Source organism: Semicossyphus pulcher, unplaced genomic scaffold (genome assembly GCF_022749685.1).
Source record: "Semicossyphus pulcher isolate SPU_LCO1_2020_fin unplaced genomic scaffold, fSemPul1.0.p SCAF_23, whole genome shotgun sequence".
Lineage (NCBI taxonomy): Eukaryota > Metazoa > Chordata > Actinopteri > Labriformes > Labridae > Semicossyphus > Semicossyphus pulcher.
Genome location: NW_027211697.1, coordinates 11,213,672 through 11,240,771, shown reverse-complemented (window position 1 = coordinate 11,240,771; position 27,100 = coordinate 11,213,672). Strand labels below are relative to the sequence as shown.

Sequence of the window (27,100 nt, the reverse complement as noted above, 5' to 3'; positions counted from 1 at the left end):
TAAGCACTTTGTCTGTCCTGGTGATAAACCGACAATAACTTGATAGAGGATTTTTCTGTAGTTAGCCAAATCAGCAGCAAGTTTGTTAAAAGACATGTTTTTGAATGAAGAACTCATATTTATTGTCTTTATTTTATTTAGAACCTCCAACTACATTTAAAAGATGATTGCAAAATAAGACATTAAGTTATTGTGCAATTAATTATCTGATTAGTCGATAAATCGTTTAATAATCGATGACTCGTCGACCTTCAAAATAGTCATTAGTTGCAGCCCTAATCTTGACAACAATCAATAAAAAAAAAATGTGCATAAAAAAATCCAGTATCTGTTATTGTCAAAGGCCGGTAATAACTCCGTCCAATGGCCTACCTGCCTGTCTACCTGAGTGCAAGCTGCCTGTTCACTCATTAAGCATGAGCAGGTGTGCACAAGCAAAAGCTATCGAGCTAGTTACACGAGAATAACATAAGTTAGTTGGTAACAACTCTCTCCCTAACACTATTATCCTCCACCAGGCAGTGCAAGTTCATGTTTTTTGGGGGAGTGGCTTTGGAGAAAGGCGGGAAAGATTTTTTCGGTTGGAACCTTTCAAAGTCTAGCTTACTCTTTCTGATTTCTCCAAAGTTGCCTATCTGAGCTCTTGTGGTTGAAAATTCTTTGAAGTAAATGACCTGAACCCACAGACATGAACAGACGCAAGGTGTCGGTGCTGGTGATTGTCTGTCAGTCCTCTACTGCAGCTGTCTTTAGTTCCTGCGTGTTTCGGGCGCTTATTGGCTATCATTTCTGTAGGATTCAGGTCAGGTGATTGTCACGGCCATTCAGGAACATCCCATGTTGTTCGCTTTGGCAGTATGATTTCGGTCATTGTACAGCTCAGTTAAATTTCATGCATTGGGTAAGACCTGAGCAGACAGAAAGCAGCAGGATGAATCAGAGCAATCCTGTCATGTCATCAATAACTACGATGAAACCAGCTCCACTGGCAGCCACACAAGCCAGATGTCATAACATTACTTCGCCCATAAAACACCAGAAATTGTGTCACTGTCTAAATACTTATGTATCTTATTGTAGGTTCATACACACACAACAGAATCACAACCACTAGCGCAAGCAAACACAGTATGTGTGTTTGTAGAGCTGCTATGATGTAATCATATACCAAGAGCAGTCAAATTCAGACACATAGGTCTGATAATCTGAACGCCCTACACAGAACCTCCGAACCTTCATCTCTTTCTCTTCTAAAATCAAATCCTTCACTCTGCCTTCCCCATCTCTTTGTCTCCCTGTTAGTGTGTTAGTGTGAGGTGAATGCAGGCCCTCTTTGATCATCCCTCAGCCTGTGTTTCTCTCCTCCTCGTCTAATCCATGACCGACTGAATAATGTGATTTGGTGTATCTCCAAATGGCAGAGGACCAACCTAATAAGTCAGCAGTGACAGCGGGGAAAAGAGAAGAACAAGACGTGGCTATGACAACAACAACGACGACGACAACAACCTCGTACTACCATCTTCTGGTTGAGAGTGAGAACAGTATACACTCACTGAGGCTCTCGGTACACTGAACTAGAGGCTCAGGATCAAAGCTAGTGAACGGATTGATAACAACTTAACATATACACTAAAAGATTTGTATTAACGTCCAGATATTCCTGGTTTAGCTTCCTGCCAAGAAAGCATGAAGCAAGCCACCAGAGTTGGTGCCATGTTGGAATTGTATCTTTAGTCAGAGTTGGAAAAATCAGCTGTGTGCATGTTTTGTACAAAAACATCTTGGGTGGTCTGTTTAGAAGAGCAGATCTCCAAATATGGATGTGAATGCAACAATAGCACGTTGAAGCCACATTAAGATCCAATCGGTCAAACCACATTTAAGGACGGGTCAGGGAGGCATGTGTCCACACGTGGAAAACAGTGTGAAAGCAGATGCATCTCCGGCCACATGAAAAGATTGCCTCGTCAGCTCTGTGCATAGCTCAACAAACAAAAGTTGTACACACATGATTTTCTTCTGCCAAACAACTTAAATGAGGGTTTGAAGTCTGCGCCCGAGCTGAGGCACCAAACTGCAACTACAGTCCTTTTCTGCAGCTGTACGTCTGATCACAACAGGCTTTGTTTTTTTTTTTGCTTTTAAAGCGACCAGACACAGTTTGTCACAGATGCAATCAAATGTGAGTCGGGGAATAAATGTGCTTACAAATGATCCCTTAAAACACATTTTGAAACCATGCAAGAACGGCAATGAATCACCCCTGAATGCAAAAGGAAGTATCTGGATACAAGGGATAAGGTGAACAATAGGCCAGCAAGTATTAGCAAACAAGCTAATCCTAATGAAACGAACATTTGATCTGATTTACTGGCAGGAAAGAAGCCCATTTTAGATCAGACAAAAAAACATCAACTGATAAAATGTGGGTCATTTCTTATTCACCTTATTCTTAGGGGCGCTGTTGTAGATAAAATTATGGGTGCAACTTCCTGTGTGATAGCGGAAGTAGTAGTTACTGCCGGTTCATTGATAACGGTGGTTCTTTCGACATAAGTGATTACAACTCGGTTATTTCTTTAAACAAATTAACTGGCTTTACTCAAATGTCCTTGCGGAGCTCTGGCACCTGCTGCGTGGTTCGTGGCTGTACTAGCAACCAGACGAAGCTCAATGTGTGGCTTGATCACCAGTGTTTTGAACACGCACGCAGCACAAAAAGGGACTGTTCCTGTGATCAGTGGTGCAGTTTCCATCGCCTACCTTCAGATGAGGAGGCCGAAAGAATGTGGCTGAAAAACCTGAACTTAAAGAGACCACCCAAAACTTTTTATGTGTTTATAGGAAAAGCCGACGGAGGAAAACCTGCATCCTACACGTCATTTTAAAACTGTCATTACAAAACGCATTATAATAATAAATCAGGGGACAACTTTTTTACCTTCCGCAGTATTGCAGCCGCGTGGCTGCAAGATCAGCCTGGTCCTGCAACACCTGAGCACCCAGCTGTTTGTATTTCACCTGACGCTGAAACTAAAACCCAGGCCCGGTGATGTGGGACTTTGAGGTCGTGTCCCACCTCCTTTAACAAAATGCGATTGGCCTTGCTGCTGTGGAAGTACTGGTATGCCTCAGAGCTTTTCAGAGTGTTCATAGCTTCACCGTCCGTAGCAATAGAGTCAATGAAGTAGCTAAATATGCTAGTGTATGTTATCTAAGGCCACTTCTTAAGGTCGTCCTCACATCCCTCGATAGTAGAAGGCAGCTGTATGATAATATTATCCCGTTTGACGTGTAAAAGATCGTGTTCCCACATGTTTTATCTCCCGATTGCTTCAGAGAAGAGGATCAATGATAGCTGTTACCATGGAAAATGCTGGTTTCGGTTCAGTGACAGACGCGGCAGTGGAAGTCACACCCATAATTCACGTAAAGGATCATGGGGGCTAGGAATAAAGTGGATAAGAAGCCACATGCAGCCAGTGGAATCAAAGATGATCAGCACCTACTGTATCACTAAATGTCAAACTTTGTGATGTCATCTGAAAGCCTTTTACAGCTGCAGTGTCATGTTATAACAAGCTAAAGAAAAGCTCCAGCTTAAGAACTCATACTCTGTCTGAGGCAACCCCGACCTTAAGAGAAGGAACCTCTCAGGGTTTTGGATGAGCATAGACTTCCTTCTTGAACTTTCTGTGGGAAAAAACGGCTAATTGCAAGACAGAGGCCTTCTTACCTCAGGTAGTCTGTGTCAACGAAAGACTGAGCAATGTCACATTGCTTTAATGTCAAGGGAGTCACGTGGGGCGTGGCCAGAGGGACACTGTGCTCTGACACGAAAAAGCAGAGACTGGCTGTTGCATGCTGAGAAGCTGCTTTCTCACTGGCTGACGTTTGCCTCCAGGACGTTTTGTCACACTTGGTTAGTGTTCGTTGAATTGCCCTTTGCCTTTGATCTGAAGTGAAAGAGGGCGTGAACGTATACACACACAGACAAACTTTCTTACCTTTTATATTACTTTCCCAAAGACGTGGAATTGTGTGGATTTTTACGCACATGTATGGTGACTTTTCACCAGCGATTAAAAACCATAAGAATGACGGCCCTTAAATTTACAGTGTTTGCAGTACATGTGCATTATCTCTCTTACACTCAGGTTAAAACACACACTAATATACAAACACTCCTGTTCACACAAACATATCAGACAGAATAGAATCTAATCTCTTCCAGAAGTTCAAAGAGCCTCGCTCCCCAGACTAAACGTGTTTCATTCCTATCAAACCCGGAGGCCTTCTGATCTTTTGTGTCACAGAATATCACATCTCGAATATTGACACGCAGGGAGTGAGTATGACAAAGCTGTCTGAGGTGAAGAGGTCAGACATAAAGACCTTTTCTCAGCTATCTAACCTCCAAGCTAATTTAAAAGGAGCCCCTGGAAAAAGCCACTGTCAGTCAAAGCTGGTGTTCTCTGTAATTGATAGAAGCAATAATATTTGAAATTAGCGCCATAGCTGTGGAGAAAGTTGTACAAACAGCTCGTGGTTTCACCCATTCTTCATTCCTACAACACCCAGCGTGCATTGCGCCCCTCCCTCTGAAAGGAACGGACCAGCGAGAGACGCTGGAGTGGCACACTACTGTTTTCCAGTCAAAGACATTGTTCGCTGCAGGCAATGGCTCCGAAAACAATCTGAAACACGTTGAGAATATACCGGTGGATCGTCTAAAAATCTTGGGGTCTGCAGTCTACATTTCAAACCTGACGATTTTGAACGATGATCCGAGTCGGGCGTCCTAGATTGAGGAAGTGTAGTTTAGCAAGCTCCCTGGCCTCCGCCATATGACGCGCTTTATGTCTGGAGGAGGTTATTTAGGGCCCATTGGAAAAGGGGATAGCTTCCTCCAAAGGTACAGAGCCAAACTGCATTTTTTTCCTACCATAATGGCATTAGCTCCTCATAATAGTATGATAGGACTGAGGTTGAAAATCGGCGAACTGGCCCTTTAAGTACTGCACATGAAGCACTAATTGCACACCTGACTCTTGTGTATAGCTAGTGATCACACAGTCGGCTGTGCACTCTTGTGTGTGGAGGTAGAAACTGTGTTGCCACACTTCCTCAAAGATTCAGGTTATGCTAAGTCTTCATAAAAACCCGAATGTTCTGGGCTTTGCCACAACTTGAAGCACGATTGGGTTTGGGGGTGCGGGGTGGAGGCATGGGGAAAGACAGAGAGAGATGGACGGTGGAGGTGGAGAAAGTTTGATAAGGAGGTGGTGTGGGTGAGAGGCAGGATTCGTGCTCACTGTAGCCCAGAGATGAGGCGTCTTTATCTGGCACAGAGGCAACTTCACAGGCCCCTCAGTGGAGAATGGAGATTGGGAGGTCTGGGGTTGTGTGTGCGTTCAGTCTCACCAGAGAACACAGCCACACACACACACACACACACACACACACACACACACACACACACACACACACACACACACACACACACACACACACACACACACACACACACACACACACACACGAACACGAACACACACTTACAAAGATAAACTTCAAAAGCCACCAGACTAAAAAATCCTCCCCTCATACACTTTCTTCTCTGCCTACCTCCAACACTTTTCCTTCTCTCCTCCTTTCTTTTTGATGCGGCTCAAATGTATGGAACCATCTTAACGTCAGATCTTATCTCCTATGATATTCTGTTTCTCATTATTTCATTCCAACAGCTTCCACTGTCTACTCCCAAAACATCACCCCCATCCCCCTGTATCCCTCTCTGTCTCTCCCTTAAACGCATGCGTCTTTGATGGGAATCCATTCATGGATTTAATGGATTTCTCCGGCCTTTTTTCCAGGATCTGGAAGATGTGTTCAAAAAAAAAAAAAAGGAAAAGCTGGCCTGCCCGGGCTTTGCTTCCAAGAGCATGGTGGACTGCAGAGGACAGCATTTCTGTCTGCATCAAAAGAATGAGAAATTTTCAGCTTACAAAACAGGGCGAACGAGTCAATATGGATCTGAGAGCTGGCTGACTTCAATACCATGTGAAAAAAAACAGGGCAAAAGCAGATAGTGAAACTTTTCCCTGCCCACTCCGAAGTCAAACTTGGAGACAGATTAGAAAGTAGAAGAAGGGGGGAAAAGTAAGACGTTCAACCTTTGGTGAGTTTTTTTTAGAAGCATGCACTTTCAGCTGACAAAAAAGGAGCGAGAAATCATTAATCTCTTTCATAAAAAGTGAAACTAGCACATTGCTTTTAGTGTTATCAGTTTAAGTTCAACATTCAGCCTCGCTGCTTTGAATCCACTCCAGATTCCCCGACAACTGTGGGTCATTTTTTTCCCTGTGTACAAAAAAAGAGGGACGGGAGAGGAATTAAAGTGTGCCAAAAAGATAAAATAACTTTTAGCTGCAAAACAGCCTTCACATATCCAAAAAGAGAAAAAGGGACTGATAGGAAACAGCATGATTTCTTCAAATGAGGATTACCCTGTGATAAGCAAACTCTTTCCTTTGGATCTCGCTCCCTTCAGTACCCCTGGTTCTGTGTGCCATATGGAGCCAAAATGGCCGCCTGGGTGCTTTGGAGGTCCCTGCATTCCGAGGCTAATGCTGCGCAGCTGGCGCGGGATGGTGTCTAATGAAAAATGCTCTCTTTGATGGGTCCTGCAGAGGGATTAGGTTCTGATCAACACCACCTTAGGTCAGCTTCCTGCTAGACCAGCACAAGATTATGGGTGATTTCCCAGCCGTGGGTCCAGTTTCTTTAGAGGCGAGGGGAGCAAATATGAGACAGAAAGAGAACGAAAGAGAGAGGGAACTTCTAATTGAAGTACTTCCTGGTTCACTAAGATAGCAAAAAGCAAAGCTGTGGTTTCCCCTCTGTGACTGACCCTCAAATCCAATCTCCCAACTAGCGCGTACGTTTCAAAAGGGGAGATACCGAGATGTAAGAGGGTCAACCAAACCCTTCATTTCTACAACTATGCAAATACGTGTAGTGTTTTAGTGTGAGATTTAGTCTCTCACTAGTATCTAGTATCTCACTAGGACCAAGCTCTGTGGGTCTGAGAGGTCATATGCGCAGGTTTAACCCCAGCGGAGGTAGGAGTTGGAGCACTGTTCCTACTGTCTTCATTTGTCCTTGAGCGAAAACTTCAATCGCGTACTGCTATCCGTTTGGGAGTGTGTGTGTGAGAATGAGAGAGGATTTGTAAAAGGCTTTGAATAAAATGACTATATAACTAGTCAAAGCACCCCCCCACACCCAAAGAAAACACAATCTGTTCTCACTGTCAGCACGGATGAAAAACAATGGCTGGATAAAGACTACACTGTTCACACGTTGGTTTGACAAATATCAATGGGAGAAGGAGACAAACAGAGGCAGATGTACAGATAAGCGATACATGCAAGAGTTCATCAAGTCCTCTTTCTTGCACAATCAACCACACCACACCTCAGCCTTACCTCCCCTCGGCCTTTATTTCCCTGCTTAATTTGGCTGTTTCAAAAATACGTTTTTCCCACGCTCTTTTTCGTTCCTGTTAGTAAATAAATTAAGGTGTGACATCTTAAGCTACCTTAATTTAACCAAGCATTCATACACACAGGAAATGGATCGATGTAACTTGATTCATGCAGACAGCATCCTAATGGAAGTTCTTTTGCTCCTACTCGTCACCCACCTTCTCTTGTGCAGAGTCCCTCTCCTGCTGGTGGCTTCTCTCAAGGTCGCTGCGGATGCGCTCCATGTCAGAGCGGAGCCGGTCCAGGGACGACTCTTTGTCCAGGAAAGCCTTTTGTTTTTCTTCCTCTCGGAGTAACGCCATCTCAGCCAGCTGTTGCTTATGCTGTGCATGGGCACCCTGAAGTTCATCATGTAGACTCGACAACTGGGCTTCCAAGTCTGAAATCGTCTGAAAAGAGACAGAGAGAGATGTACGATGAAGTTAAGATAGTTTATACACAGTAAAGTGTTTGTGTTACATTTATAGAGAGACTATTGGATGATATAGGCTACTTTCCACTGGTCAAAGTCCACTTAAAGGGCCAGTATGCTGATTTTCAACCTCAGTCCTAACACGCTATTATGGGGAGCTAATGCCATTATGTTAGCAACAAAATGCAATTTGGCTCTGTGCCTTTGGAGGATGCTATCCGCTTCTCCAATGGGTCCAGGAAAACCTCCACCAGACTACGTGAAACGCGCCATCTGACGGAGGCCAGGGAGCTCGCTAAACTACACTCCTCAATCTAGGACGCCCTCCTCTGATGTCATGTCAGGTTTGAACTGTAGACTGCAGACCAGAAGATTTTTTGATGATCCACTGGATATATTCTCGTCATATTTCAGATTCTGTACCGCTCTGAGCCGTTGCCTGCAGCGAAATGTTTCACTCCAGCGTCTCTCGCTGGGCCGTTCCTTTCAGAGGGAGGGGTGCAATGCACGCTGGGTGTTGTAGGAATGTAGAATGGGCGAAACCACGAGCTGTTTGGACAACTTTCTCCACAGTTATGGTGCCAATTATTAAAAAATCTGTTGTTGCTTATTTCCAGATTGATTAAAATCTAAATGTGTTAATTTAATGTTCCAGTGAAGAAAACTTTTCAAAACATCCGCCTTTATTCCTGTCTGCCCTCATCAGTTCTGGTACTGACAAATGCTTCGTGATTGGTCGGGCTTGATCACAGGATTAGAATGGTTTCCTAAAGCAGTGGCTCTCAAAGTGGGGTCCTAGAAATAATTATAATACATTTATAATAAGTTATACAATTGTGCTGTATCATTAAAAACTGCATGTCTACAGATGAGGACCATCCGCGCCAATGAAACAAGCATATTGTGTCCATTAGTCCCATCCACGTGAGCTTTGGACCAGTAGAAACTGACATGATTGTGACACACCTCACACAGGTCGCACCGAACCGTTCCTGCGTCTGTCTTGTTTCTGTTAATTTTCTGAAAGCTTTTAGGATCAATTACTTGAAAGGTATAAAAGCTGTCAAGTTGAGTCCACATGCAGTTTGAATAAAATGACCTTCTGTTTTAAAGTAAGTGGTATTAACAGGATTCAAATTGAAATGTGTTTCTGTTTATCACTATGACACATGTCTGAAGCATTTAGGCAATGCAAACAGTTCCAATGGCATCTATGAGTGCAAATGGTCATAAGCATCTGCTTAATCTGTGTCACGATTATGAGGGGGTCCTTTCCTGTAAGGGATCCCTGGCCCCAAAAAAGTTTGAGAACCCCTGTCCTGAAGGAATATACAGTCTGAGCTACCAACAGAGACAGATTCTATAGATAGATAGATACTTTATTGATCCAGAGGGAAATTAAGGCATCCGCTGATCTACAGTACGTGATGTAGGGTAGCAATATAGAAACAAATATCTCCGGATGATATTCTCACTTGCCACCGACTCAATGAGAGATGTTAAGAAAAGAGCAGCGTACACTAAAGATTTGAAAAAGGAGCGAGCGAGACACTGTATCTAAGTTTAAATGAGTTCCTTTACAGTGGGAGATTTCGCAGGCATGCTTAAATGTGTGCGTATCCCTCTGGGTTTGTGTGTGGAGGCTGCTGCGATGGCATGACCTTTCTTCTGACCTCTCTCTTTTTGAACCGCTCAGCCTCCACTTTGCCCAGCAGAGCCCTTTAATAGAGCTGCCAGCGAGAGTCAACATTATATAGTAGGAATGCTAATAAGCACAACCCCGCGGCCCCTGAAAACACCAGAAAGTGAGACTGGTCCGACAATGTGCAATGAAAGTAAATCTCTGGAGTTTGGGAAAAGTCAAAAGGAGAAGATAAGATCGCTGTTCTGTCAAAACTGCCTCACTGAGCGGGAGTGATTACGATTGTTTGAGAAGCAAATCAGAAAAGGGCCTCAAACTTAAATATTCTCTTAATTTAAATTTCATATTATTGAAATACTGTATGTGCATTTATGATACACACCACATATAGTACATATATCAGTATAACATGATAATTCCCTCCTATTTATGACAAGCAATGAGCTAAAAGCATTGTAGGTGCCTCTAAGATGCATTGCAGAGTTTCACACTTCCTTACCTATATTGCACTTATTCCCGAGCTATTGCACATCCTCATTACTCTCCTTGGTTTACTTGGTTTATTTCTTACTTTGGTTTGAACTCTGCCACCTGCCCCCCCTCCCTCTCCTCAAAAGCATGGGCATCCCAGGACAACGCCATGTTAAGGCAATCAGACAGAAAGTGTCTGAAGTCTTTTTTAGCGGGCACTGGGGAGAATCAAAGAGACTTCAAAGGGGTGTCACAAAAACAGGCAGATGCTGTGGCTCCGTGTTATACCCCCCCCCTCTTCTCTCCCCTCCTCCTTTCCCCCCTTACACTGGCACACACAGACGGATCTGCTTTTGCACACACATACATACACAGGCAAAGAGCCACATGTGGTCTAGCTGTCACACACACACACACACACACAATGACATGCAACAGGGAGAATATGAGGTAAAAAAAGCAAACACGAGCCGTCCTGTATCTTCACGTCCCACTTCCCCGTCTCTCAAAATTACCCTTCTCACTGCTCCGCTTGTGCCTTCAAGGGCAAGCAGCTATTACATCTGAGCCCTGAAGAGTCTTTAATGTATAATTCTCTCTTTAACAAATGTGGCTGATCTGTCGTCCAAAAAGTGAGAAAAAAAAAATCTTTTAATAAGTTAGAGTATAATCTTCCAGAACAGAGGGATTGGTGATGACACTTCAGAAAGTTAAGAGGCCAAAAGAGCATGTTTCCTTTGGAAGTGAGTGAGTGCAGCCGCTTCCACAGGGCACGTGTTGGCATGCCGATGTGGAGCTTTGTGACGAAGCAGCTCTTAGTGACAATAGGAAGGCGTCAAGTGAAATGTATCGGGTCAAATGATGTCAGCTAAGAAGACAAAAGGCTAACAGAGCGACTGATGAGAGAAAGAGGAAGATGGAACGCTGGTTAATGGAGCAAATACGTTCAATCAAGAGAAAATGACACCAATTCATGTTTTATAGGATGCCAAAGTGCAGCAATGATTGGTTGCACAAACAAGTTTGACCTTGCAAACTGTATCATGACAATTGTTTATGGACTCAACTGTCAGGATATGGTGGACAATTCTTTCTCCAGCTCCAGTCATGTTTTAAGACTCTGCTTGAAATAATAAATTGTGTCTGATATGTTTTTTCTGCAAAATACGTTTAATTACGTTGTAAAAATCCTCCCAAGGCGTCTCCTCCTTCTCCCTCATTAAAAATTCCCAAATCTGCATAGGCCCCGCCCACTATGCAAATTTCAACCGCCCCCTCCGTCATGAAAACAACTTGCTGAAACTAAGCTAGCTTGAAATGTAGTAATAAGCAGTAGTAACGTTAACGTTAGTAGTCAGTAGTGACTTAGCAAAAATTATGATGAACGTTACAGCTGGCTCGCTCATCGCCGAAGTGGTTGCCATAGGTTACACATAATGATATGCATAGCGTCACCCCGTCCATTAACGGGATTGGCTCCTTAGGTTTGTGACGTCTCAAACCTGCCAATCTGAAAACGTGTTGTTCAGCCTGTCCTTGGTACACTGCAGTTTAAAAGGAAGAATACAAACTATATTTTTACTTAAACTCTCCATATGTTTTATAAAGGTCTGTTTGGTGTCTTGTTTTTGATTCATGTGACTTCTCAGAAGACATTAAACAACAACAGAAAAGATACAGGGAAATGCTAATCAGTAGTTCAGATTATTTTAAACATAAGTTCAGTCTTAAAATGATTCTGCTAGCATGCTATTTTTGGAACATGTTTGTGGATGACTGCCAGATATTTAAGATGAAGTGATATGTTTTTCCATATTAAAAGCATTACATGACGGTGACATAACTGTAAACAGGCAGATATTATGACTTGGCAAACACAGGTGTAACTAATACCATTTATAACGGCTGTATTCCACCCTGGCATGTCAGTGCCAGCGCCCAGGTATTATTCATACGGGCTTACAGGCACACCTAAATGAGACAGAGTTATAATTAATCTCATAAATTACTGTACACCTGTGCTCTTCCTTCTGAGATGACTGTGAGGTGTGAGTAAATAGTTTGCATTAGCATGACAGGTGGAACATTTTTAGCTTTAACTTTGTTTACCAAGGATCAAAATCATGTTTGATGTTTTCATTTTAAAGACAAAGTCTGACATTTTGGGAATTAATATGCGGTTTTTTTTTTTTTCTCGAGTTAGATAAGAATATACCACCATCATGTCAGTGAGCTTTGTTTTTATGTAAGGTTTCAACAAATAATATTGAACGTGTTAATTAGTGAGCTTTGGAGGTGCTGTTTGCCCCTGCTTTCAGTCTTTATCTTAAGCTAAGCTAACTGTCCTCTGCCTTTTGTTCCACCGTCAATGCACATACATACATGACAGTGAAGTCAATCTTCTCATCTCTTTTGTTTGGCTATAAAGCCAGTACAACATATTCCCCAAAATGGCACGGTGTGCCTTTAAAAACTTTTCTCATCACTCAACATCTTCAAAAAAAACATTACAGTTACCTTCATACTAACCCAGCCACAGCTGTAACACTTCCTGTAGCATATTTATTCAGTCTTTAAAGTAATCATCTCTATTATGATTTTCATTTCAATAAATGTCTGTTAAGTCACTATCTATTGCCGAATGAGGTAACATGATGGTTACTGAGCCTATGACCCACTGATGAAAGCCTTTGCATTTGCAGAATAACGGACTGGGTGTCTGGTGCGACTTTGGTGGAAAAAATCATAAGCGGCGCCGAGTTAGTGACGCGTTTTCCATCAGCCAGCAGTGGTTGGTCTGCCAGAGAGGGTAGGCGGAGCTAAGCAGCTGCATTAAGTGAAAATCCAAAGAAAAATGAACAAATTGGACGCTCAGATGAAGGCAAACAGTGTAAAAAGGAAAGCGACCGTCAGCCAGGAAAATCAAGAGTTAGTGTGCTCCTGCAATTACCGTTTATCGCCATAGGTGCCGCCAAAGACAACGAAACTGAAATATTTAATATTGGAACGTTAATTTACTGTGTGTGAGAAACACTGAAATTGCCACTATTGACAGTCTTATAATCTTTATATTATTCATGTCTAACAAAACTTGATTTCAAAAAGGTCAAATTTTCACGGTGAGGAAAATGGTTTTGGGGAGCCTTGTTGTATGAAAGCACATCTTGAAGCACAGCTTATGTTTCAACAATGCACAGATATTGTTAGCAATATATAGCCAAATACTAAGTAGTAAATTAACTCGAGTGAGTGAAACCACACACTGTATATACATGTGCATCATTAGACTGAACTACAGAAAGACGTAGGTAAGAGTATCCTAATGAAAGTTTTACTGCTGTCAGCTGGATGAAGCTTCATCTGCAATCCATGATGTGATTTATGCACATACTGAACAGCTCCACGGTTTGAAAGAGAGCTGTAACACGCAGCACATCACAGAGAATCAATCATCAGTGACGACTTCAACCATGATCAATCGTTCTGAATGAAAATCTAAATCTCTCACATAAATACGGCGTATATGGGAACACGTGATGAAATCATTTAAAGAATCACAAATACAGTGACATGCCCGCTCAGTGGGAGAATCATCTGCTACAGAAAATCACTGAGTAACAAGACGAGATCCACTTGACAATACGAGATCTCAGGGACCAATCATTTGGTAAATGACAATACACGAGCACTGAGACGATCAATGTGCACACTGTTCAAGCTGTCCGCCTCGTTCCCTTCATCAGACATCCTCTTTGACTTAGTCTGTCATCACCCTCTTCATTTGACTCATCATAATCACGTACTTGGGATTGAAATGCTTTGAAAAATTGACAGCATCATTATTTAGTCCACCACGGCCCAGAAGAAAGACCTCACAAGGCTCTCGCTCTCTCCCATGCTGTTTGAAGTCCAGATGGCGTGTTCGTTCCTCTAAAAAAAAAAAAAAGGCATAATTATTCAGGAAAATAATACCCGTAAAATGAGTTTGAGGAGGAGCTGTGTGGAAAAAATGTGATGTGAAAAAGAGTGATGGCTTTTTCCGAGAACAAACAATCCTGTTGTTTGTTTGCACCAAAAAATAAAAATAAAACAAGGCTCAAATTAATTTATAATGCTGGCCCTAGTTTCTGAAGTCAAACTCTTGCTAATGCTCAAATATTAAAAAGCCTCACAGACAAATATGTCGAGTATGAGAATATTAGGAACAATAGCAGCAGTGAAATATTTAAATTGTTTTATCATATAAGATAAAGAATGTTTATATTCTCTGGAAATGCTTTCAGAAGATCAAAAAGGTTTGATTTTTGGAGATTATAAAATAACATAAACAAAGTTTCTCGGTAAATTATAGATCAGTCTTGTGTGACTTTCACCGCAGGGCTGGATGTGCACACACTGTACATCTCACATCACAGTATGTCTAGAGAGGAGGCAAAAAAGAGAAACTACACTACATTATGGATTTGGGCGTGATAGACGGATTTCTGGTGATGTGATCCCCAAAACAAAACTCCTCTGTCCTCTGGGGGGCATTGATCAGCTAACGGTTGCAATACAGAAGTGGCTGCGGGGAAACACGTTTTATCATAAAGTAACGCCGTCATCCTGCACAAACTTCCAACTGACGCTTCCTTTAACACTTTTAAGAAACGGTTAAAGTGATTGTTCTTTCAAGAGAACATTCAGGCTGGAAACTGCGAGTTAATCCCCTGAATCAGTGGGATGCCAACTCCACACCAGGCCTTCAACTCAGCTGCTTAATTCTAATTCCCTCAATAGAGATTTTGTAACATTTAACAAGCAGGGTAAATAAAAGTGTAATGAATGTTTAGCAACAGTGTGTGAAGCCGGAGTTTTTTTGGATTACAAACTCTGTCTGGATGAGTACAGTGTGTCCCTGTGCGGGTTTGTTTTTAGCCCCGCTACGACTCATTGGCCGTCCTTCTCAAACACAGCGCGAGAGTCAGGAATGCTATTTATTATTGTCCCACCACATCAAGGGGGATGAGTGGGCATTACTCATCCTGTGACGTTTGCTGTCACCTTAGCCAACCTCCTCGCTGCGAGTGTCCTTCCACTGATACTAGGAGAAAGTACGAGGAGGAGAGAGGCAGAGATAATGAGGCCTTAGTTCAATAGCGACAGCAGGCTATCGGGTTGCCTGTTTCTGGCACGGCACTTGATGATAGTATCAGTGTCCGTCTCACCCATGTAGGGGGTGTATGTTGTTTGACGGGCTAGGAAAGTCTTGTGACTCTCAGAGGCACAAGTGACATTAAAGGAGAAGAGAAGCCGTAGGATGTGCTCACAGGACAAACTGTATGTTTTCCGTATGAATTGACAAAATGCTGTTTTTTGAAAATCAATTCAAATTTTCACAACTTCAACAGTCATGTGTTATGTGTTCAGAACTGCTGCTGGTGTGCTGCCATGCAGCCATGTTCTCCAGGGGTAAACAACTTTGGTATAGCAGAAGTGTTTAATAATAAGTGGCTTTGCAAAATGTTAAAACGCTCATGTTTAATACATAACTGCTGCTGGTGTGTCAGCTTCTTGTCATTTTAACAGCGCCTCCATGGAACAGCTCTTACACAGGGAGTCAAACCGGCTCACATCCTAACCCGTTTCACAAACCTCACAGTCCTGTCCTCCACGTTTCCAAGGCCTGAGTGAAAAACTCGGATTTCTGCCGCTTTAACATCTGACATCAGGCAGACGTGTGATCTCTGCTCAATATGCTGCATGAGCAAACCGAGCATACGAGATGAGTGCTCGGGAAGTTTGTTTTCTGTCACCTCCCGAGATCCTAAATTTGTCAAACCACGCGTCATCTTGACGTGAGTAGGACAGCATGTTATCAGCAGAAATGTCCTGTTGTGATGGCATCTCCGGAAAACCAAAAAAACAGAAACACACTAGCTGGTGCCAACAGTGCTGTGAGAGGCATTGCCCTAACATATTAGACAAGGGAACATAAGAGAGGCAATGAAAAGGACATACAGTTTCTAGCTTCTTAGACAGCTGGGACACAAGCCTGTTTAATATTAAACTGCTATGGTGGTGTAAGACTTATGGCGCTCTGCATAACAATGTGCCTCAATGTGTCAGAAGTTATGAATTACAACATATTTTGCTGTTTGAGCTCGCAACAGGGGGCATTTTTCCTACAACGCCTACAACATTATAAAAAAAGTGAGCCTCCTCAGTCGTCAAATGCTTTTGGAAGGTGTTATAGGTAATTATATTCCCTTAATCGTAGTTAGTAATGACTGAATAAAATAGTTTACGCCAAGTACGACTCCTTCGCCATTCATCCCGCGTCCGGCACCATCTGTGCCCACTTCTGGCGTGAGCGAATTCTGTCCACAAAGACAACATATGTCTGGCTGCATCTCCAGCTGACGGTCAATAAACTAAATTTCCTGCATGCTGACAATGTCCATTTCACCAGGAAGCCTGAAGAGTCAAACACATCCCCTGCTGGGTGCTGGTTTGTCTAATGGCTTCCCACAGAGCTCCAAGCTAGCCCAGGCTGGAGAGAGGCTGGAGAGAGGCGAAGACAGAGCGAGGGGTTTGGGATGAAGACCTGCTGCTGGTGTGGTTAAATTGTAACAGAATACCCTCCCAGTGTCAGAGATTTCCATTAATAAAGTCCCAAATGTCATACACTCATTGTGTCCGTCAATGCTGCAATAATAGAATAACCACCGTTTTCCGGAGGGAGATGGCTACCTGCAGTGAGAGGAGAATACCGTGTAGAGATGCACTTCGGTGGGAGAGCAGGGCGCTTGACGCTGGTCCACAACCGTACAGCGGAAAATAAAAGAGAATTTAAGCCAGGGTTTGGAATGAAAGCTTGGGCGCTGTATGGAAAAGATTTCTTCTCCTTCATCTGGCGACCTGTGGTTTCTGTATTTCAAGTCTTTACACTTCTATCACAAAACCCTGCAGCGCTACAAATAATAAAAAAATATCAGAATAACATCAGAAGTTGGGACACTGAGTTTTTGTTCTGTATTTACGTTTTTTTTCAAAAACTTTTTCTTTCGCGTATCGTTGTTTTTACAAAACTAAAGTTTATTTCTATTCGAAAAGCATTATCCAAATAATTCCGTACGCTGACTTCAAATATACAGTAAATGCTTCAATGGTTAGCACCCAATGTCTCTATCAGTCTTCGTTCAAGTGAAAAAGTGTCTGAACCCGCTGTGCTTTTGAAACCCCAGGAAAACGTCAATGGGCAAAATACAAAATGGTTGTCCACGGGAGAGCGGTGGGTCAGCATGTGTGTGTGCAAACGTGGATCAGTGGAGACCCCCTACCTGGGCATCGCGCTTCCTCCACTCCTGGGTGTGCTGTTGGTGCTGTTGCAGGGCGGCCCTGGCCTGCCTCTCCAGGCTGCTCACCTCCCGCTGGCGCTCCTGGACCAGGCTGTCCTTTTCCGCGCTGTGCTGCTGCTGTAGCCGCGTCCTCTCCTGCTCGTGCTGCATGCGCTGCTCAGCCATCTGATTGGACAAGCCGGCAAAGAGAGACTTCATCAGCCAACACACACTCAGAGCAACCCTGTCGTCATGACAACTTGTCCATCCATTCATCCTCTCTTCGTCCTATTCCTTCCACCCCTTGCCTCCACCTAGAACACCAAACCGATTTGGCAAAATTGGTAAGCAGGTGGAAAAAAGAGAGAAAAGTTTCTCAGCTTTCTCACATTGTCAGAGGTCGACATGATGTGTTTACATCTGGCTTGCTCCCCCACCCTCCCACCTCTCCTGCCAATTGTACAAACCGGCCCTTGACGTCCCACTCCTCTCTCTCTTCAAATGTGTCCCCCTCGCCCTTTTCTGCGATCGGCATATAAAAGAGCAGTAAGTTTGGGCTAAGCATGCGAGCTGGTAGGGGTTAGCCATCTGGCTGCAGTAACTATGCCATGCCCCATGCTATGCGCCTGACAGCATGCGAAAATCGGCTTAGGCGATGAATATGAAGATCATAAACAGAACAGAATAAAACTTGAGAGGGAATCAACGACGGCAGAAACTTGTAGAGAACCGAGTAAATACTGAAACATTCTTGATGCTGCTTTTACCTGTTAATATATTCTGGGGATTAATTCAACCACTTTCTATTCCATTCACTCCGCTTATTAATCAATATTACTTCACATGTTTTCAGAATTAATGGGATTACGCTGAAGCAGCAATTACCAGGCTGCTTTAATTGGGGTTTATGTTGCTAATGAAGGACATCTGAAGGCAGAGTGTAGCAAGGACCTGTATGCACCAGTCACCAAGAAGGCTCGGTGACGGTATACACATACAGTAGACTTCAGCCTCTCTCTGGAATAACAAACAGCTACACACAATAAAGTAGAAGAAATAAAACATTTTAATGGGACACAAAGCCCTCATTTTTCAGGGCTTAATCATCCTGTCATCTCAAGCAAGTCTGTATCCCAGCACGACTGTGTGCCGCGTCACCTGCTGAGAGGTGAGCCTTGCCAGTGGAGCTCCCAGCCCAAAGCCCCCAAGCCTTTCCCAGGCTCTGTTCCGTTCCCACTCCCCCATGGCGGGGGGGACCAGTGACCCCCACACCATCCTGCCGTGAAGCCTCAGCCGGTGCCTTGAAAGGACAGCAGGGGCCTGGGGCCCATTCGCCTCCCTGCTTTGAAGCTAATCCCCTGCACATTGTGCTTGACGGCACCCTACCTGGCCTGCCAGAGAAGCGGAGATCCACAGCCTCTATGCCCGGTGCCTCTCTATCCACCGGCCTATCTTCGGACGTTGTGTGCTATTCAGAGCAGGTGATGAATGAGAGAGTATCTACGGGGAGCTGGATTCCGTCCACGGCACCGCGAGGAAGGCCACAATGGACACTTCATTTTGGCAGCTGAGAATTTACCCTTGAGCTTTTGGTAGAGCTTCACTAACAGGAGGAATGAAAGCTATAAACATGTATTTTATCTATGGGGCTCTATGTCAGTTAAGACACATTCACACACAGCACACCTTTAGGATACATCACACGAGAACATCACTAAGCTTCATTAGACAAACACTGTGCAGAATGTGGACAACCTCTTCCACATGTTGCACCGGTGATGCCGATGTTGTGTACGTTATGCCATAGACAGACAAGTTTGCACTACCTTCATTTTCCTTTCAGTGACATAACAGATACAAATCAGATCCACAGGCGCAAGACGTTGTCCCACAGGGATAGTCAGATTCATTCAGCAGCACAAGTTACAGCAGGAATTTGCTATCGAGAACTCCACAGCAGGACAGCAGGACATGCGGTAGCACAAAGTGGGGAAGGACATCGTGGCTTACTGTTCGCTCCTGTCAGAGTCTCAGGCCATGGGGGTTTAGGAGGAAAGAGGGGATCTGAGGTGAAACCGGGACGAAGAAATGGGCAAGATAGATCCATTGTGAGAAAACAGCTACAGAAAAAGACGGTGAGGAGATGACAGAGAGCAGACCCAGCAAGGAGCCTGGTTGTGACATCACGTAGCGCCAGCGTGCAGCGGAGGATGCTGGGTGCAGCGGTTCTTAAAGGGGCCGGCATGGTGTTTGTGAGGGAATACTGAATCGGTTTGAGCACAGCTTGGTTCCACAGATACAGAGTGGGTCGGGTGTTGCTGCACAGCACGACTCCTCTCAGCCTAGGCTGACATGGTTGTGTGTGTGCATTGCTCGCATTGAGACAGGACAGTGAGGTAATGGGCTTCTTTCAGCCCCAGGGGGGGAAATCTGAAATGTTTGGGAAGGAGGAGGGTGTGGAGGAGAGAGGAACAGAAGCCCTGTCTGGTCTCAGCAGCGACGGCTGGGGTGAGGGTGAAAGAGGAGGGAGAGATGGAAGAAAGACAAACCCTTTATTCCTCACTGTAGGGTCTGAACTGAAGATGGCTAGTGAGCGGCGCTGAGTCTGGATTTGAGTATCTGTGTACACAACTTTGGACTTCTATAAACAAGACTGCTTTGTTATGTACTGCCCCACTCTAACATGTGAACAGTGGGGCTGTAGAGACTTCCCTGAACTCTCGAGGTCGTGACTTCAAACCGGCCATTTGACCTCACTACATCACTCCAACGTCAAGAGGCAGAGCTCTATCGGGCAGCGTGACGTCGAGCTGCCAGGAGGTTCAGCTGGAAAACAACTCCTTCATACATAACTCCCTTTTTAAAGTCTCACTGACGCTGCTCTTCGGGGAATGTTCTTTTGTGAGCGCCTGAATGGACAAACTTGACCCCTGCAATCGTGTGACACCAATCTCTGTGGAGCAGGCGGGTAGGACTGAGGGAACGGGTAAATACAAAGTCTACGTATTCAAAACCACAGTGCAACATAAAACAACTGTTCTCACAGTAACTCATGAATAATTACAGGTCTTCATGTGCATCTGCATACGATACACGTCCTTTCTTTTTTCCTCTACCCTTCTAACTGTGTAGCTAATGTCACCAGGACTCATATCAACATCATCCCAAAGACAGGCCCTTCGTCTTTATATGTTTTTATCTTCAAGACAAAAGCCTTCCTGATGCGCTGCTAACCCTGTGTAGTTGGCTTCAACTGTCAACTGCACCCCCACTCTATAACAGCAGATGATAATCGTCACTTGAATATTTCTTGCAATGCTTTGATTAGACCTGTTTTTCACATGAGATAGAATCTATGATTGCTCAGAACAATATACAATAGTTGGCATTGAAAACACTGATAAGTTGTCACAGTAGCTGGATCATTATAAAGGCATACAAACGTCCTTTGGGTATATGCACAATATTCTGCTCTCTATGACAATAACCCTTGCTATAGGATACAAAAATGTGTTTCTCATATAATAAATACATCATACAGACTATTTTAAGCTTCTGAAAGTGTGATTTTGCACCATAAATGTCATCATAATTACAAACAAAAGTGTTCAGCCATGGAGCAAATCAATAACAGAGAACCATTTCTCCACCTCGTGGAAATAACGCCGGCTTTATATCCTCCACTTACAGCTATCTACAGCGAATTACACGCAGTCTAAACTCCATCTGTGCTGGAGATGAGTGTTCGCATGCTTATTATCTGGCAGGTTGAGTGCTAGTGCGGTGGATGGAAATCACTCATGATAAATCACTCTGGATAAAGATGGGAAATGGAGATGTTTCACTAGTTAGTGCTGTAGCTGCTTAACATTGTAAACAAAATACTAAAGAATTGCAGAATGACTTATTTTCTGAGGCAAAATAGGGCTGTTTTTATATTTCTAATGAATTACTTGTTTATTTAAAGTAATAATCTCAAAGATTTTTATTTAAATAAATGTCTGTTAAGTCACTATCTATCGCCGAATGAGGTAACACAGTGGTGATTGAGCCTGTGGCCCACTGATGAAAGCCTTTGCAGTTGCAGTATTACAGACTGGCTGTCATGTGCGACTTCCTGGAAAAAATCACAAGCAGCGCCCAGTTAGTGACGCGTTTTCCATCACCCAGCAGTGGTTGGTCTGCCAGAGAGGGTAGGCGGAGCTAAGCGGCTGCTTTTCCGCTCTCTGCAAGTGTCGCGAGTAAACAGTAATCTACTATGGCTGAACAAACAAAGAAAAGATGGATGACTACAGATACAACTTCAACAAGAAGTGAAAATCCAAAGAAAAAGAAACAAACTCGACGCTCAGATGAAGCAAACAGTCTGAAAAGGAAAGCGACCGTCAGCCAGGAAAATCAAGAGTTACAACCGGAGCCAACCGTGGACGTGAGATCTTTGAGATTATAACTTTAACAGAGACAATGCTAGCATTTTGTGCTATACTCTGTTAGCGAAATAGCTAAGTTTCAGGTTAATCAACAGAATAATTATCACATGCTGTAATCATCATGATATTCAGAGAGGGGTTACGCTGTCATTGATGACTCTAAAGAATGTCAAAAGAATTTAAGAGCCAAATAGAGTCACAAGTATTTTTTGTCCAACAGTCCAGAACCTGAAGAGACTTTATTTAATATCACAAATAACAAAAAAAACCCTGCAATACCTGAAGTTTAACAAGTTGGAAGCAGAAAAGGTTTGACTTTTACTGCGCTCCCTGTCTCCTACGATGTGAGAACATAACGTCCATTTCTGTGCTTTTAATTGAATCCAATGCTCTATAAGACGTCTTCCTATCAGAAAGCTAATTTTCAATGCGTTGGGGAAATGGTTTCTAGACTGCTAATCGAAGTAGAGTGACATCGATGCAATGATAAGAGGAGGGTGCGTCTGCTGTGCAGATTGCATTAGTTTTCAATTGGTACCGTTTAAGATATTTATTGAGCCACAATCTGAGCTTAATCTGAAGCGTGACTCTTATCATGAGAAATTAATCAGGTGAAGCAGATGGGGAGGAATGACAAGACTAAACCACATGGATGTCAGTCCCCTTGGCTGGGTCCAGACTCAGAGCAAAGTGTTCACTGATAATAAAGGAAGGATGACAAAGTGATGATGAAGGAGGCAAGAGGAGAAATCTTTCCACAGGGCCACATCACGAGCACAGAAGCACACATGCAGACAGACAGACAGACAGACAGATAGATACAGACAGACCTGTTGCTCATATTTCTGTCTCAGTGCTTCAAGTTGTTGGGAGAACTCTTTGGCTTGGTTCTCCCTGAGGGACTTTGAGCGATTCAGGTCCTCCTCCACCTTCTCCATCTGGAAGGACAAAGCAAACAGTCTACTGTTACTGTGACTTACAGATAATAATGTTAAATTTGTGTCTCAAACATTCAGGCTTGGTACATAATGTAGAAAACATCAAGCTCTCATATTTCGATTGGCTTAGAACCTTTTGTTTAATATTCTTCTCTGTATGTACGTCATTAGTCCTAGTTGATGCATCGTTAGTACAATAAGTCTCACGCATGCAGAAGTTGCAAAATAAAAGCGTGCATCTGCAGCAGAGTGAAGCTGCAGTGCATTTTTCTTTTAATTTGAAATTAATGAAGAGCCATCGGGAAGAAATACACACACACAACATCTTATCATAACAATATCATTATTACATTACATTAATATATTAACCTATTCATCAAAGCAGAATATTATAACAGCCATTAAATATGTACCAGTAGTTCCCATTCAAATTCACATACAGTTGCAAATAAATGCAAGGACACAGTGGTGACTGAGCCTATGGCCCACTGATGAAAGCCTTTGCATTTGCAGAATTACAGACTGGGTGTCTGTGGCGACTTTCACAGAAAAAATTAGTGACCCGTTTTCCATCAGCCAGCAGTGGTTGGTCTGCCAGAGAGGGTAGGCGGAGCTAAGCGGCTGCTTTTCCGCTCTCTGCAAGTGTTGCGAGTAAACAGTAATCTACTATGGCTGAACAAACAAAGAAAAGATGGATGACTACAGATACAACTTCAACAAGAAGTGAAAATCCAAAGAAGAAGAAACAAACTCGACGCTCAGATGAAGCAAACAGTCTGAAAAGGAAAGCGACCGTCAGCCAGGAAAATCAAGAGTTACAACCGGAGCCAACCGTGGACGTCACACATGCAGCACTGTCTGGATATCTGGGAAGTGTGCTCCTGCAATTACCGTTTATCGCCACAGGTGGCGCCAAAGAGAACGAAACTGAGATCTTCAAGATTACAACTTTAAGTAAGAGAAGTAGTTTTTATTCTACAAAAAAGGATTGGACAATATTTACGCTTTTCCTCACAGCCTACTACTTTTGTCTTTCGGTTCAGGTGACGATAATGAAAACAATTGGACATGTAATTTACTGAAATGCCTCTGTCTCCTGGCTCTGCTGTGGGTAACGCTCAGGAAGTGCTTAATTTGTTTTGATTAATCCATTTAAAATGCTGAAGCCTCCTTTGAACTGAGCACGCAGCAGAGATTTGATTCTGTATGGTGCCAAAATAGGGCAGACTCTCTCCTTTAAGTGCAGTCTGAAAGTGGGATGCTGGGTTTAAAATGAGAGAAAGACAGAGGAGAGGAAGAGAGTGATACAGATAATCCATTTAGATATAACACCATGAGGAGACAGAGAGAGGGAGAAGATGATGAGAGGAAAGATGGAAGGATGAAAAGAAGGGAGCACAAAACTTCTTTTGAAGTACTTTCTGCAACATTAAAGCCTTAGCGGGAGAACGTGACGGAGCCATGCAAAGGCAGAGAGAGGAGAGGGAGCGAGGATGACAGGGATGCAGAAGAGGCTGCTCCTCTCTCCTGTGGCTTTTATGTGGGCTGAGGATAAAGTCAGATTGGAGATCGGGATGCCAGGGGCTCAAAGGGAAAAAGAAGCAACGAGCATAAGATGGAAGGATGAGAACAGGAGGAAAGAGTAGGAGGGAGAAGAGGAAAAATATAGCAAAACAGACATTTTCAAAGCATGGAGAAATGAAGATATCACTTCCCACCCAAAAAACAACACATGCAGCCGTGTAATACTAGAAAGCAAATCAAAGCTGTCAGTCTGAAGTTTGTGTGAGCCACTTTGTAGCGATTGTTTTTAATGTTGTTTCCTTGTTTTTTGGTGCCTTCTCTGCCTTTTCTTTCAGGTCTGAATGCAAGCGTCAGGCAGCAGTAATGTGGGTATACCTGACCGTCGTGGTGAGCCTGAAGCTTTTGATTTACCAGGCGATCTACGTTCCAACCCTCACCTGTGGCCATGAGCTTTGGGTAGTGACCGAAAGAATGAGATACAAGCGGCCGAAATGAGTTTCCTCCGGAGGGTGTCTGGGCTCAGCCTTAGAGATGGGGTAAGGAGCTCGGACATCAGGAGGGAGATCGGAGTAGAGCCGCTAAACCTTCGCATCGAAAGGAGCCAGGTGAGGTGGTTTGGGCATCTGATTAGAATGCCTCTCCGTCTGGGCCAGGCAACACCTCGGAATAGCCAAGGAGGAGCTAGAAAACGCTGCAGGGGAGAGGGACGCCTGGGTCACCTTACTTAGCCTGCGACCTTGCCCCGGATGAGTGGAAGATAATGGATGGATTGATGGATGAATGCTAGCCTCACAATTGATCTCTTCTGTCAACACAACAAACATTTCAAATTCACTCTGTAGGAATAAAGATGCTCTGCGAGCCCACAAACATCCGTGCATAAATGTGCCTCCTCCACAGACTTTTTCACACTACATGTGCCCCTGCCACACTGATTAGCCAAAAAACTTCAGTAATCAGCGACTAAAACTCGCTAATCTCCTTAACATGCAGCCCTTTAAATCATTCAGGACCTCTCTCCGCGCTGTCGATACAGCACACACACATTATAGGCAGAAAATGCTTCACAGAAACGCCTATAGCCAAACCAACTCGTGAGACAGCATCACAAGTTGGACAGCGGAGTGCGCATCGATCGGAGAACTCTCCCAAAAAGCAGCAGCCCACGCGGCGAGGAGCGCCGACGATGAGGCTGGCCTGATGTACTAATTAGTCTAGCTGCTTAATGCGCGTGACCCGTTCTCCATCGAAACCCGAGCATCCCACGTCACGCCCACTGATAGTAAGTGAGGTCAACGTATGGTCGCTAAAATAAATGTGTGCACCTGCTTAATGAGCGGGATTATAAATCATTCCATTCATTTGGGATGGCTAAGCGATTGAACACGGCCTCAGGATGGAGATGTTCTGGGTTCTCACTTATAGATTTTTCAGTATAGGAGCAGATGACGGGGAAGAGGAGGGGAGGGAGAGGCAGAAACACATACGGTCGGAAGATTTCAAGCGCAGCCAGCATGGCGCCCTGTTGCATCTGCGGTCAGGCTGTGTTTCTGCAACTCCAAAATATGTGCGTGTATGCGTGTGTGCTTCGGCATTGTCTTGGTTACTGCCTGTCAAATAGCTCTAAAACGCGAGAGGGTGAGGGTAAAAGTGCAAATGTGTGTCTGTTTAAACACAACAGGAAACAAAAAATGGACTAATGTGCAGCACATGCATGATTATTAGAGAGTGACTCATTGGATATAAAGTATGCATACAAATAATAAGAAACAGGTGAGCATGGATACTGCTTTGTGTTGTGAATTTAACGTGAAATGCTTTTATGATAACAATGTGTGTGTGTGTGTGTGTGTGTGTGTGTGTGTGTGTGTGTGTGTGTGAGACCTGGAGTTTCATGTCAGCATACGCCTTCTCAGAGCTGAGCTCCACCTGTTTCTTGAACTGCTCCAGTGCCATATCTGCCTGCTGGATCTGCTGCCTTTGGCTCTCCCTGGCTCTGTCCAGCTGGCTCTCCATCTCCCTTCAAACCAAACACACACACACACACACACACACACACACACACACACACACACACACTGAAATGAGTAAATGAAGCCATGGAAATGCAATTGCAGACCAGAAATACAGAAAGGCTTTGTTAAGTAAGTTTTCTTTTTATGGAAGTTTTCAAAACCGTAGTTAAAAAGTTGCTTTCAAGTACGAAGAAAAAGGAAGAGAGAATATAGAGATGAAAAAACAGACATCATCTTATTTGGCAATCTGATTTAATTAGAAAGAGCAGGGTGAAGAGTGATGTTAAAGTCATTTTAAGCACACAATCCTGCAGTATCTACAAGCTTAAAAACCTCAGCGTGTGTGCGTCTTTCATGCAGGTTCATTGTTGCTATTGCTGGCAAGTGTCAGGTCAGAGAGTTGCAGGCTGAGCGGACTGACAGGCTGACTAAGAGGGACAGCCTCATACTGTGAGCTGTCAGCGCTCGGGCGAGAGGGCCAATGCCACAACATCATATACAGCAACACCAATTAGCTGTCAATCTCGAGCCCACAGAGTGAGTGTGTGGGGACAGGAGCGTGTGTCAGGGCGGATGGAAAGAGGGTGGAAAACAACGACAGCACTGCTGGAAGTGAAAGTAGAGTGTGGAGGTGTTTTTTTCTGTAAACAACCTGAGAATTTGCATTGAGGAATGTACAGTCAGATAAGGACCACGTCCAAAGCCTGATCACATGTCACACCTGGTGACGTAAAAAGCAAACCTCATCATTTAACAACATCATTATTAGCTGACTGACAGGAACAAAAACATTCCT

The 27,100-nt window shown here is 43.7% G+C and overlaps 1 protein-coding gene across 1 annotated transcript in view; it reads right to left on the bottom strand.

The window, feature by feature from the left end:
* cep112 (centrosomal protein 112) overlaps nt 1-27,100 on the bottom strand; it is a 115,351-nt gene that overhangs the window by 42,486 nt on the left and 45,765 nt on the right. Inside the window, exons 18-21 of the mRNA XM_069674002.1 lie at nt 26,174-26,309; nt 22,658-22,765; nt 17,401-17,583; nt 7,712-7,942 (exon numbers count right to left, since the gene is read on the bottom strand). Of these exons, the coding sequence (XP_069530103.1) occupies nt 7,712-7,942; nt 17,401-17,583; nt 22,658-22,765; nt 26,174-26,309 (658 nt within the window). The remainder of the gene's footprint in view (nt 1-7,711; nt 7,943-17,400; nt 17,584-22,657; nt 22,766-26,173; nt 26,310-27,100) is intronic.